Source organism: Sorex araneus, chromosome 1 (assembly GCF_027595985.1).
Source record: "Sorex araneus isolate mSorAra2 chromosome 1, mSorAra2.pri, whole genome shotgun sequence".
Classification (NCBI taxonomy): Eukaryota; Metazoa; Chordata; class Mammalia; order Eulipotyphla; family Soricidae; genus Sorex; species Sorex araneus.
In genome coordinates this window covers 131152319-131166839 of record NC_073302.1, presented here as the reverse complement: position 1 = coordinate 131166839, position 14521 = coordinate 131152319, and the positions used below count along the sequence as shown (strand labels likewise).

Genomic DNA, 14521 nt, shown 5'->3' with positions numbered 1-14521 from the left:
GTTACAGTGCTCCTATTCCTCTTTGTTTATTTGCAGCTTCTTTCTTAGTGTTCTGTTGACTTGTAAATAATGTTTATCTCTTCTCCTTGAGTCCTTTGCATAGTTTATTCAAAGCAAGTCCTTTTTGTATGGACACAGGAAGACTTAACAAATGTTATGCTTTTGTAACCTGGGAGTCATTTGACTCTACATGATATTTTCCTCCAGGGCATCTGTTCTCTTTACCTAAGCCTCAGCTACCCTTACTTCCTTGCATCCCCAAAGCAGGGTCCCTACGTGGGAGAGACGGACCCAGGGCAAGCGGTGAGTTGTGTGCTACCCTGGCATCGAGATGGGCCTGGCCAAAGTGCCTAATGCTTAACTATAAGAGCTTGATCATGGACAAATGTTGTCATGATCCAAACAGTGATAACTAGATTCGGACCCTGCTAGCGTGAGGAATGATTAATCTGGCCTGAGTGCTGTGGTCTGAGCCTGTGGCAAGATGTTGCCAGGAGAGCTGCCTTGCAAACCTCAATGTATCTCTTCCTATGTCCATGCAAAAATAACTAGTATTAAGATGTTAATGAGTGTTTGGAATGGGGAGAGGAGAAAAAAACCCTTAAGAAGTATTTGGCCTACTGGCAGTCAGGAAGGGCTTTAAAACGCCCCTAGGTTATGTTCCCTTTAAATCTGACAGCCCTCAAGAAGGGCTTTATTATGTTGATTTTGCTACCTGGCTGGGTGTAACCTAGGGGCAAGGGCGAGAGAGGAAAAAGGGAGGAGAAAGATGGAGAGAGGTGTCACTTGATCCAGAGAGAGGATGGAGCTGGGAGTGCGGGAGATGAGAAAGATGGAAGATTGAATAAACGGTAACTAATCAGCAACCACCTTGGTCCCACCACCCGCGTTCGGTGCTCTGGAACAGCAGTGTGTGGACTGGATCGGGACGGCCGTTGGCCAAGGACTGGCGAGGGAAGAACGAGGACCAAGCTGGTTGCTGATTAGTTACCGTTTATTCAATCTTCCATCTTTCTCATCTCCCGCACTCCCAGCTCCATCCTCTCTCTGGATCAAGTGACACTTCTCTCCATCTTTCTCCTCCCTTTTTCCTCTCTCGCCCCTTGGAGAGCTTTAGTTTTTTACACCTTCAAATCTTTAATTTTGCTCTACTTCCTTCTTTTAGAAAACCTATTTCTTTCTCATAAGAAAGGATGTTTTTCAGAAAAACTTCTTACAGTGCTTTGTTCAAATTGTGTATTTTGAATCTGAAAATTTATATGTTTGTAAATAAGATGTTATATACATTTGTAAATGTTATTAGTCACACTAGTTGGGAAAAATGTCATACTAAAGTTAGATGATTTCTGATTTCTATTTTTTTTTAAATAGGGGTAGTGCCCCGAGTTGCTGGGAGATGCTGTGACAGCTTCCCAACAGGGCTCTGCTCCACCCTCACTAGCACCTGATGTTTCAGTGTGGGCCTGCAGCACGCCACTCTGGAGGTGCAGGTGTCACCAAGGCCACCCCTGCTGTTAGGGGATCAAGCAAGGTCAAGGATCAAACTCAGCTTCACATGCGCTAGTCTTAGGCTCGAGGACTCAGGCTGTCTGATGAAGACTGTTTCTATGTTGCTGGTTTGGGTGTCATTTGTTTTTTGTTTTTTAGCTGAGTCTACAGAGATTTACTTGAAGAGATTGTGGAAAATTGAAATTAAAATGAACACGTGTAGAATTATTTAGCGAGGACACAAAACCAAATACGGAAATTTTTATGGCAATATTTTAAATTTCAACAAAGAAAACTCATTAGATTTTGTGAAAACAGTACATGAACAATAATTTGGACTGATCTCATTGGGAATATATACTATAAGACATACCTCTCATGTATTTATCTAAACCTCTCCAGTTTTGATTGATTCTCAAACTTCCTCAGGTTAAAGCCCCCATTATTTTCTGTCGATGTGATACCATCTGCCTTCTGCCTTCTAGAATTCATAAAAATATCTGTTTGATTATAGAGTCTTTCTGTTTTCAGCTCCACTATAGATTCCACCAGGGAAGTTGCACACGGAGGTTAGAGGATAAATAAAAATGTTTGGTCTCAAAAACTGAGCACTAGAAATTTTATGCCTTTAACTGTCAGAATGGATTCACGAATAAAATAGAAAATAATGCTAATCATGCAAACTACCCCTGAAGAATTTTATGGAGGAGGTCTCTCAGGGGTTGGGGGAGAGAGAGCTGAGTTACCTCTGAAGGAAAATTACAAACTTGTCTGTATTTTTTTTGTGTGTTTTTTTAATAGAGATTTGCCTGTTGACCAAGGGACGGCGAACTGCCAGTGTTCGAGCTGATACCTACTGTCGCCTCTACTCACTTTCTGTGGACAATTTCAATGAGGTTCTGGAGGAATATCCAATGATGAGAAGAGCTTTTGAGACGGTTGCCATTGACCGACTAGATAGAATAGGTAGGTACTCTCTTTAGTTTTCTATTTTAGCAAAATCACACTTTAATCTGGTGGGTTAAAATAAATATGTACTCCTAAGTACCAAATGGGGGAGTTCATAGACTTAGCATGGACATAGCAATTAACTATAACCATATAAGAAAGATCTGAGGCTTTAGCGTTCTCTTCAAAGTATTCTGGATTTATTTTATTCATCTCTGCTTTTACTAACTAAGCAATCTGAGTCCCCCATTGATGCCCAAACTATTTGAATTTTCAGGTAAAAACCAATAGTAAAAACTTTTAGATAGAATAAAAATAGAACTAACAACATATTGGGATGAGTCTTCATTACAAATCACATTTTATCATAAGGAATTTTTCTGTTCTTTAGTATTAACTTTTTTGCTATGTGAAAAACTGAAAAAAAATTTTATAGTCCTCTCAGCTGCTTTTGAATATTTGTAATAGAGACTCATACATTATAAAGCCTTAATAGAAGTGGACTATATATACATAGATGTTTTACATTGCAAACATCAAATTATATTTCTCTGTTATGAACTTAAAGTGTATATATTTGTAAATAAGATGTTATTAGTCACACTAGTTGGGAAAAATGTCATACTAAAGTTAGATCACAAGAACTTGCTATTAACTTCCAAAGATATATTGAAACATTCTATCAAAAAGTAGTACACACCCAATTTGCCTACCTAGACCTCCTCCTCACCTCATCCTGCTCTTTTCTTTACCCTGTTTAAATCAACCTAATATTTATATCTCCATTTAGTTATTGTTTCCTGTGTAAACCTCTATGACCACCTACCCTTTTACTCAAAGCCTGAGTTTCCTGCATATATTCTCCCATATCACTTAAAAGTTCTTCATCACATACTGCTTTTCTTACTGCAATTGCTCTAGCAATGCTAAGGTTTATTAATGTAGACATCTAATTCCTATTACATTTACACATAAAGAGTATTGATGAAGAGGGTAAGGGCTGGATGAAGGAATAAATGAATTCAAAGTAGATGGGATTGGAACACTTAGAAGTAAACAAAGGTGTACTTCAACAGCTTTACTATTTTAAAGGAAAGGTCTTCCCTTGCTGTGCTCATCTGTGCCCAAAGTTTAAGTACGATTATCCAACGTTTGTCTTTCTCCTTGGACTTATTTCTCTTAGCATAATGCCCTTGAACCACACTATGGTCGGTAGATATTGGTACTTTGATGGGTGTGGTATGCTCCTAAACTATGTATTTCTCTGTAAACCAGTGATTCATCAATAAAAAATTATTAGTATATATATTTAATGAACCATGAATTAAAAACAAAGATCATTTAAATAGAACACCTTTTAACAAAAGCATTATAAAGGCAAGAATGTTTAGGTGGTGTGATCTTATCAGCTTCATTTTCTGTAGATCACACCTCTCTATTAGTAAGACAATAAATAGACTGCCTAACATGCAGAAATCCAGTTAGGAGAAATAAAGGTAGTATTTCAGCATTAGCCCTAGGCATAATAACATAACAGAAGCCCAAGAGAGAATATAAGAGTCAAGGCTCTTGCCTTGCACACACTGACCCAATTTGATCTAGGCATCATGTATGCCCCTGAAGCACTGATGGGCATGAACTCTGGAGCACAAAGCTCTGAGCATTGCCATGGTTGCCCCAAAACAAGACAAATAAATGAATAAATAAATAAATGATAGAAATTCACAACTTAGAGAACTAAAGGAAGTATTGCCAGGAAGAGAGACGAGTGCCTCTGAAAACACCCTTCCTTCATTTGAAAATAACTACCATCTGATGTGTGCATGTTCATGGTAAACTCAGAGACTGATTTCTAGTGATAAGAGTTTTTTTCCTTCATCTAGTTAGATATTTAGACAAAGCTTTAAAATCAGAATCACAATATCCATGGTCAAGGAAAACAGGGGTTAGGAGGACAGGTCAATGGTTAAAACTAACCACAAGTGTGTGGTGGGCTGAGGGTAAGTAAGATAGAGGAGAGATTGCTATGCCAATAATAGCTGGGAATAATCATGCTGGACAAGATCTGATGGTTAAAAGTAGGTAAGGGTTGTTCTTGATAACCTTTCAGAATCAATATTACAAACCACAATGCCCAAAAGGAAAGGTGGAGGAAGAAAGGAGAGGGAGAGAGACAGAGACAGAGAGAGATAAAGAGAGATAGAGAGGAGAGAGAGAGAGAGAGAGAGAGAGAGAGAGAGAGAGAGAGAGAGAGAGAGAGAGAGAGAAGAAAAGCTTCTACCACAGAGGCAGGCTGGGGGTGGGGGTGGGGGATAGATGGGAAGGAACCTGGGACACTGGTGCTGGGAAATGTACACTGGTGGAGGGATGGGTGTTGGAATACTGTCTAACTGAAATTCAATCATGAGTAAGCTTTGTAATGGTCTATAAAAAAAATAAATGAGACATTGCTGCTGAGAATTTAAAAAAGTAAAATTAGGATCACAATAGAAAAATTCTGTTAATCTGATACTCATATTTACACTCATTGAATTCATCACAGTTTATTTTTATTAAAAATGTTTTATGAGGGACTGCAGTATAGCAGGTATGACTCTTGCCTTCAGGGTGGCCAAACGGGATTCAATCCCCAACACATCATATGAACTCCCAAGCCTGCCTCGAGTAATCCCTGAATACAGAACCAGGAGTAAGCCCTGAGCACTGCCAGATATTATCCTAAAACACCAGAAAAAGGAAGCTGATATGAAATGACTTGCAATCAATACTATAGAAACAAGCATTTCCAGTTTTAGTTCTTACAGAATTCTATTGGGCATTTGAAAGTTTAGTCATTTTCCACAAGCTTGAAGATAGATTTGAACATTGACTATTCACATATTCATAAGAAATATTGTCTTTTTCAGTTTCATGATTATTGCCTATAGATACATACTATAATTAGCTATGGGAATATGCTAAATAAGTATTTGTATTCATTACTGAGAGACGAGTTTTATGTTCTCTGAGAAATTAGGACAAAAGTATGGAGATACCAGTGATTGTTTGGGTAGCTATTTAAAATAATTTCTTTTCCCAGAAGTCAGTTAAATCATAATGATTTCCAGTTCAAAAATAGTGTTTATTACTTTCAATATGACTTTTTGTAGCAATATAGCAATTGATTCACTTATTCATTTTAATATTCACCTGGTTATAATTTTATGAGTGATACCTTTAAAAATCACTTTATTTTATCATTCTTTATTGACTCTAACTGCGATTCTGCACAAAGACTATCTGCCTACTGCAAATCCTGCAAAAGATGATAAAAGGAAAGAGAGGTAGATTGCACTGTGGTTCTAGAGGGAGCCAGGTGCCTGACATGCATTTGATCCATTCAATAACTTTTCAGAAAACATAGAAAACTGGATCTCAATATGATTGCAAAGTATTCTGCTGGCAAAATTTTATTTTAAATTCCTAAAACTTGGACACTTTTTGTTTACCCTAATTAAATTGCACTCTGGAGCGATAGCACGGCGGGTAGGGCGTTTGCCTTGCACGCAGCTGACCCTGGTTTGATTCCTCCATCCCTCTTGGAGAGCCCGGCAAGCTACTGAGAGTATCCTGCCTGCACGGCAGAGCTTGGCAAGCTACCCATGGCATATTCGATATGCCAAAAACAGAAACAATAAATCTCACAATGGAGACGTTACTGGTGCCTGCTCGAGCAAAATCGATAAACAAAGGGAACCCAGTGTTACAGTGCTACAGTGCTGGTTAAATTGCTAGGATCCAAATGAACATGAGTTTTTTTTTTATTTTAAAGTTTTATTAAGGCACCAAAATATACAAACTTGTTGTGTTTCAGACATACTCTATTCCAGCACCAATCCTTCCACCAATGTCCCCAGCGTCATCTTTGTTCCCTCCCTCCTCCACCTCGACAGGCACATTTTTAAGTTTAGTTGTTGACATTTGGATCTCTTGTTTTCAGTATTGTTGACTTTTTACCCAGCCTCATTAAAATATTACCCTGCTATCTTTTTTGGACAAATAGGATTAAGAATACACTGGCTTCAAAAACTAGAGAACAAAATAAGATAAAGTCTTGTGTAGGGTATCCGTTGCATTTTTATTTCTTTGAAAACTAACTTTCCATCTACATCTTGGCTTCACACCCTTTCTGCTCGAAACATCATCCCTTAGTCATCAAGGTTGCCTTCATGTAAAAAATAACTTTCACTTCTACTAGATGGCAAAATGTCACCTTAGGAACTTTTCCAACTTGACATGCGCAGATTGTAAAATTCAGAGGTATAGATGTAAAGGGAAGGGTGGACACTTCTGTTTGATGTCTAAAGGTGAGTACTTGGGCTATCAGCATCTTCTAGGAAAGCATCTGTCTGTAGGAACCACTCTCCTGGAGTTGTCAACAGTGAACTGCAGGCTTTTTAAGTGCCCGTCTTTCTTTTGCTGACAGGAAAGAAAAACTCAATTCTTCTGCAGAAGTTCCAGAAGGATCTGAACACTGGTGTTTTCAACAATCAGGAGAACGAGATCCTGAAGCAGATCGTGAAGCATGACAGGGAGATGGTGCAGGCAATTGCTCCAATCAATTATCCTCAAATGACTGCCCTGAATTCCACCTCGTTAGCTACTACACCCACCTCTCGCATGAGGACACAGTCTCCACCAGTATACACAGCGACCAGCCTGTCTCATAGCAATCTGCACTCCCCCAGCCCCAGCGCGCAGACCCCTCAGCCGCCAGCCATCCTCTCCACCTGCTCCTACACCGCCGCGGTCTGTAGCCCTCCAGTACAGAGTCCACTGGCCACTCGAACTTTCCACTATGCCTCCCCTACCGCGTCCCAGTTGTCACTCATGCAACAGCAGCAGCAATTGCAGCAGTCCCAGCCTCCGCAGAGCCAGCAGCCGCCCCAGCAGCCACAGACACCCGGCAGCTCCACCCCGAAAAACGAAGTGCACAAAAGCACGCAGGCGCTTCACAACACCAGCCTGACCCGCGAGGTCAGGCCCCTCTCGGCCTCACAGCCCTCGCTGCCCCATGAGGTTTCCACCCTGATTTCCAGACCTCATCCCACTGTGGGCGAGTCCCTGGCCTCCATCCCTCAGCCCTTGGCAGGGGTCCACAGCACAGGCCTGCAGGCAGGGGCCAGGGGCACTGTCCCCCAGCGGGTCACCCTGTTCCGACAGATGTCTTCGGGAGCCATCCCCCCCAACCGAGGAGTCCCCCCAGCGCCCCCTCCACCAGCAGCTGCTCTTCAGAGAGAATCTTCCTCAGTCTTAAGTACAGACCCAGATGCAGAAAAGCCACGATTTGCTTCAAATTTATGATCCCTGCTGATTGTCGAAGCAGAAAATACTTTAATAAACTGAGGATATTCTCAGATTTTATTTTATTCTATCTCCTGATAGATCCCTATAACCTACTATGAAGAGATATCTTAGACAGCTCTGGCCTACATGCAAATTGTAAAATATATATATATATAAATATACATATACTATGAAATATATATCTAAATTCCCAAGAAAAGTTCAAAGACCTGTTTAGCATTCAGTGTTATATGTCTTCCTTTCTTTAAATCATTAAAAGATTTAAAATGTTGTTGTAAGATTATTTATTTTTAACCTACTTTTACTTAATTCCTTTGGTATATGTATTTCTCTATTTGATGAAGAGTTCTTGGATTCAATGGAAACAAAACTCTAATTTTAAAAAGGCAACTCAAATGAGCATTAACTAAATAGCACCAATAAAAACTATATTCATTAGCGATGTCTCTGCATCTAAATTGGTAGTCATTATTATGGAATATTAAATAGCAAATTCCCTTTTATAGATCTAACTTGTATCTTGGTGCTTTCGATTTTGAATTAGGCTAAGGAACACACTACATGCTTGGCCACATAGCAGACTAGTGTTGTCATTATTCTGAATACCCCTAACCTCAAACATATTCATTGATCTTTCAGAAAGCTGTGGAGATATTTGTTTTCATATGTTATTGGACTTTCACCAAGACTCAATGTTAATATAACTTTTCAACCCAAGTAAAAATAGCTATTCTGTGCCGTATGAAGGTAAAAGTCATCATTTAAGGATTTAGTTTTCTTGCTTCACTTCAAAACTTAGAGTTTTAAATTTTGCAAAACCTAATTGTGACAACTATTCAACTGTAATGCAATGGCTTGACACCTACAATATTATTTTTAACCTGCAATGTTTTATAAAATTGTATGCTTGATTCTACAAATTGCTTGTATTACACTGAAAACCATTACTTTTATTCCTTCTTGCCATAATCAAGCAAATGAAAGTAGTCCCTGCATGCTTTGGGGGAAAATATAGGTTCAATTCAGTCATTGTAGGGAAAGGAACAGTATTTCTTATTTCTAGAAAAGTATAACCGTTCATTAATTGCCTATCTTAAAATTCCTATAAGGCTGACTTTGATCTCTGACTTAAGTCTAGAAGTGAGGTTTTCACTTTCATTTAATATTATTACTACTGTTATTATTATTTAAGTAATGATTTGTAAATCACAGCTTGATTTGGAATTGCCCGTGTATTCTGTGTCTTTACTGTAGTTGGTAGTTTACTGTGGTGTTAATTTAAAGAAGTATACTATAGCATCATGTCTGTATGGAAACACACACTTTTGCTGTATGAATATTGTAACCAAATGGCTAGTCAACTGTAAGGCATGTGTTACCTAACATAGCCCTTAAATTGGAGGGTTGTTCTTTTCAATGTGCTGAGGAAAGTATGGACATGGTTTCAGAAAGCAGAGTTCAAAGTGAATGTCTAAGCATTGTTTGTTTGTTTGTTTGTTTGTCTGTTTTCTTAACTCTTTCCATGGTCTGTTAGCATCTGCTTCTTCTCAAGGAAGTCTTTTAGTAATCATTTGTGCCTAATGCATCCCACGAATGTGGTGGATGACTGAAACACAATTGGAAGATTCCTAACAACCAACTTCTAGAAATAACACAAGTTAAGAGAATGACCTAGAGTGGAGGTCTTCCAGGTCTTTGCCACTGGTGATCCATTTAAGAAGAATACAGAGATCACTCATGAAATGGGGCAGGGCCTCCAGATAGACTTGAGGACAGAAATCAAAACAAAAGCAAAAACTCTAAAACGGATCCATGCTGCCTGTATGCCTTTTGTGGATTTGATACCTATCATACCAAAATGAGTTGTTATGTTTATTTCCTAACAGCCCCCAGCTTGTGTGGAAGTAATCAACAATGCTAGTCAATGTACCGTTATTAACATGATGGTGACACATGATGGCATGTCAGTAATGGTGTAAGAAAGGGATCGCTCAGTCTACCTAGAACCTATGGAAAAGCTGCAAGACCAATTACATATCGTACAAGACTCATTTATTTTATTAAAATATTGACAATTAACTTCAATTTATTAAGATCATGTATTGGTCCTTTAAATTATTAAAGGTTTACATTTGATAGGACTAATGAATTTGGTAGTGAAATATTTTTATATATATAAAATTTTTGTTTTGTTTTTTTTAATTTTGAGCAATATTGGGAAACAAGCAAAATTTAATTGCATGGTCTTTCAGTGCAACCATAAAATTTTTATTCACTTTGTAATAGGATGGATTAAAAAAAGCTAAGGTTTATATGTTAAACTAATAAAATGGTACAGGGTAAATTATATAGATATATATGTATGAATATATATATTCTTAGATTTAAGGGGGGAAATGACACATATTCCTGTAATATAAAGGTTCATTGCTAGGTGAAAAGTGACCTCTTTTCTCTGTACATCCTTAAGCCCGCAAGTATGGAGTTTTAATCTGTACAGAAAGAAATGTATTATTGAAAAGCTTGGTCTTTCTGCTGCTGGGAAAATAATAGAATAGCTAATTCTAATGAAAACTGTATGATCAGGGATGAGTTAGAGTATTTCTTGTCTTTGCTCAAAGCCATACATATATAAATATATATAAAGATTATTAATAAATTCAGAAAATAAACTAAAATCATGAATATTTCATTTTATCCATATACTCTAATCAAATATTTTGCTTTATTAATGAATGCAGATTTGTTTCTCTCTTCATACATTTTACAAAAGGGCTTATACTTAGTAGTCTTTATAACAATAATTACAGATATTATATGATCAACTGTGAAAAGGGAGGAATTTAAATAGAACGTGGGTTTTCCAACTAATACTATGTTTTGCCTATTCTATATAGTACAGATTGATTTTTTTCTTATTCTTTTTTTTTCTGTTCAGCATATAGATGCTGTCCAATTTCAAAACAGCCTTTTTAATTCTATTATTGGATGTGAGGATGAGAAATAATTGCCCTTTTACTATACTTTTACAGACCTATTTTATGATAACCTTCATCCTTGAAAAGGCTTTGGATAAAATATCTTTACAACTTGGTGTTGAGTCAGCCTGAGATAGTTTATTATAATAAGAGAAGAGTTCCTAAAAATTGAAAACTAAATGACAGGAGTAACAATAGATGCTGGTGTTCATCAAATAAATAGCTTGTCTCCAAGACCCAGTGATGACTTTATAAGTGTGTGAGTCCGTGATGGATGTTGCTCCATTTTATAAAGGTAGTTATTTTGTGAACATAACAACTGCAAAACATCACAGAGTAAATAGCCAAGTTATTTGAATTTTTTAAGAATGTGGGCAATTTAAACATGACATTTAAAATTTTGAACTATTATTTAAAATTCTAAATTATTAAAACTTCAAAGTGCACTTGACTGCCATTAAATTTCAGGCTTATTTCTAAAGTTCTCATACTTCTTTTTCAAATTAAGTATTCATATTTTTGATTTTATGCGATGCTTTGTTTCTGCACTTTCACCACTTACATATTAAGGTATTTGAAATATTTCTTCCCCTTATTTCTATATCTATTTAGAACATGTGCCATAAAACCATAGGGTGGCTGTTCTATTCATATGCAAAGAATTACATCTCTGCCTATCAGAAAATTTTTTAAATTGCATGGTATGTGAAAAAATGCATGTAGAGTAATTGCATAAAAGTATCAATAGCTATAACTACTGGAAGGCGTGCCCCCAAGTTTAAGCAACTGTATTCCGTAAATTGTTAGCTTATTCTGTAACTTTATTCAGTAAGTTTTTTTTTTCACAAAAATAGGATCAAACATAGAAAATTTGCTATTGTATTCAGGATTAAGTATACCTACTACTGGCACTCAAAACAGTAATGTTCTCTTTTCAACATTTTAGAAAGTATCATTTAAAAAATGAAATGGCCAACTATTTCTCCTCATGAGTAAATTATGAGGAGAAACCTCTGCCTTTGTAACAGAGCAAAGGGGTTGCAGGAAGGGACAGTGCAGAGGGATGGCATGTGGAATACCCAGGCTCAATCCCCGACATCACTTTGTCCTCTGAACCCCACCAGGAGTACCCTGAGCAACATGACAGGAGCAGGCCCTCAGCAGGAAGGGGTGAGGCCTAAGCCAGCAAACAGTTAACATATATGTATGATGTGTGTATGTACAAACATACATTACTTGAACTTTTGCTCAGGTTAACACAGATGGTAAACACATTGGTAGAGGTTCAGTGTTATTGACCAACATCATGGGCTGGAATATGGATCTTAAACTTTCTAAAGGGTTGGGACTGGAAAAAGAGTACAGCAGTAGGGCACTTGCCTTGCACATTATATATATATATATATATATATATATATACATATATATACATATATATATACACATATATACACACATATATATACATTTATATACATAATAGAAAAGGTTTTAGAAGAGTTTCAGCAGTTTAAGAAGTACTGTATAAATAAAAGCCTACTTCCACTGCCCTCAGTAGTGATTTTTATAATACCCGTTCACTTTTCAGTTGATCTCTCAGATCATAGTTTCTATGCACCTATTCCAGTATGTTCACTCTCTCTGCACTACACATTCAGATAAGGATATTGTGTCCCTAAGCAAGGCCCAAACCGGGTTTATATGAGTGAAACATTGTTTCATACACCAACTTTAAGATGCTATAAATTCTGTCAAGACAATATTTAATGCAATACATAAAACAAAAAATTACTTATGATTAATCATGTGCCCTCAATGTAAAATAAGACAGGCTCAGATCCGGCTTCATTGCCCAGCCCTAATCCTACCCTGTTTCCTACTGAGACATTGGTAAGACAGAGATTGAGAGCATAGTTTTGCTAAAATTCACATCCATCCTCCTTGTGAATGATATAAAAATGCAATTAGAAGGGCTTCACTTCACATAAGGTTCTGTCTGAATTTGTTTTCAATGTCCCTGATATACAGAGAAAATTTAATATATTGAAATGTGGAGGAACCACTAACCTTTATTGACCCAGGGAATTTTTTTTTTACAAACTTTTGTTCAGATCAGCACAGGTGATGATCAACACATTAGCAGCAGTTCAGTATTATTTACCAATATCATGGGCTGGAATATGGATTTTAAGCTTTCTAAAGAGTTGGAACTGGAAAAATAGTACAGCGATAGAGGACTTGCCTTGCACATGAGCAACCAGGATTCAATCCCCGGTACCCCATAGAGTCCCAAGAAGTATTCGCTGAGCACAGAGCCAAGAGCAAGCCCTGACTACTGTTTAGTATGATACAAAAATTTCTAATGTATCAAGGAATTTAGTTTTTTTACTTCGTGTTTCTAATTATCTGAAATCAATAACAATTGGCACAGTAGATGTTGCACTGTGTGCATTGCTAACATAACAGGGAAAGAAACTTGTGGCAGGCCCAAAAGGGGGCCTAGTTACAGTCCAACATAGACCTGTAAGTGTGATGGAACCTAAGAAAGACCTTAGGTTGAAATTTCAACTCCATTACATAAGACATTTGGAGGAGGCATTTTCTAAACCTCATCGTAGTTAAACTAATAATTGTTCAAAAAGGTAAGGACTGGGGCTGGGGAGATAGCTTCAGAGGCAGAATGCATGCCTGGCATTCAGGACAGGGGAATTTGATCCCCAGCAATGCATAGTGGCCCTAGACCACCAGCAGTGACCCCTTTGCCCTGCCCAAAGACATAACCTCTGAGAACCGATGGATGTGGCCCAAACACAAAACAAAAGGTAAGGTCTATTTAAAGTTCCCATTATATTTAGATAATTGAATAAAAGTAATTTAATGTTTAGATACTTTTTAATGAAGGAATTTTCCTACCAAAATAAAACTAAATTAAAAACAAATTATAATACTAATTGATTTCAGCATTCCACAGAGAAAAATTAGATTCATATAGGATAAAAGAGATTTTTCTAAAATGCTTTTATTGTCTTTGTTTTTTATTTTTTGTTTTGTTTTGTTTTGTATTTTCCTTTTTGGGTCACACCCAGCGATGCTCAGGGGTTACTCCTGGCTCTGCACTCAGGAATTACCCCTGGCAGTGCTCAGGGGACCATATGGGATGCTGGGAATCGAACCCTGGTCGGCCGCATGCAAGGCAAATGCCCTCCCTGCTGTGCTATCGCTCCAGCCCCTAAAATGCTTTTTTATGTCTCAAATTTCTCCTTAAAATTCATATTCAAATTTTATTCTCAAAGAAGAAAGATGAAAGAGCATAATGCTTAACTGTTTGAAAGACATTTACCAAATTTACCAAAAGAAAAGATTTTACCAAATTCATTCTCACTTCTTTCTTGTTAGTCATTTGTCCAGTGTCTTTGTTTTCAGTAATTTACAAATAAGTGTTGCTAGCCTACTTTTTCTCAAGATTAGTTTCCAACGCATTACACAATCGATTGAAAATGTACTATCTGAAATGCTCCAAGTATGATCTTCTGATGCTAACATAATGGAGAACTTTAGGTCTAACTATAATTCCAAATACCTAATTTGAGAAATACGAATAGCATTCAAGAGATAAGGGAATTCTATAAATTCCATATAAGTAATTTCCATAACAGGGATCTAAATGCACTAAGTATGTAAGTAAACATACAGAAAGTTCAGAAAGTTCAAGTGATTATTTTTCTTCTCCCAATGATGATCTTAAAATTCTAGATGCATAT

General features: G+C 37.2%; 1 protein-coding gene across 2 annotated transcripts in view; it reads left to right on the top strand.

Annotated features, from left to right (window-relative positions):
- Positions 1-9923, top strand: part of HCN1 (hyperpolarization activated cyclic nucleotide gated potassium channel 1) — a 382774-nt gene extending 372851 nt beyond the window's left edge. For both annotated transcript variants that reach the window (XM_004608418.3, XM_055132368.1), the window contains exons 7-8: positions 2290-2454; positions 6902-9923. In XM_004608418.3, the coding sequence (XP_004608475.2) occupies positions 2290-2454; positions 6902-7779 (1043 nt within the window). In that variant the 3' untranslated portion in view covers positions 7780-9923. The remainder of the gene's footprint in view (positions 1-2289; positions 2455-6901) is intronic.
- The last annotated feature ends 4598 nt before the right edge of the window (positions 9924-14521 follow it).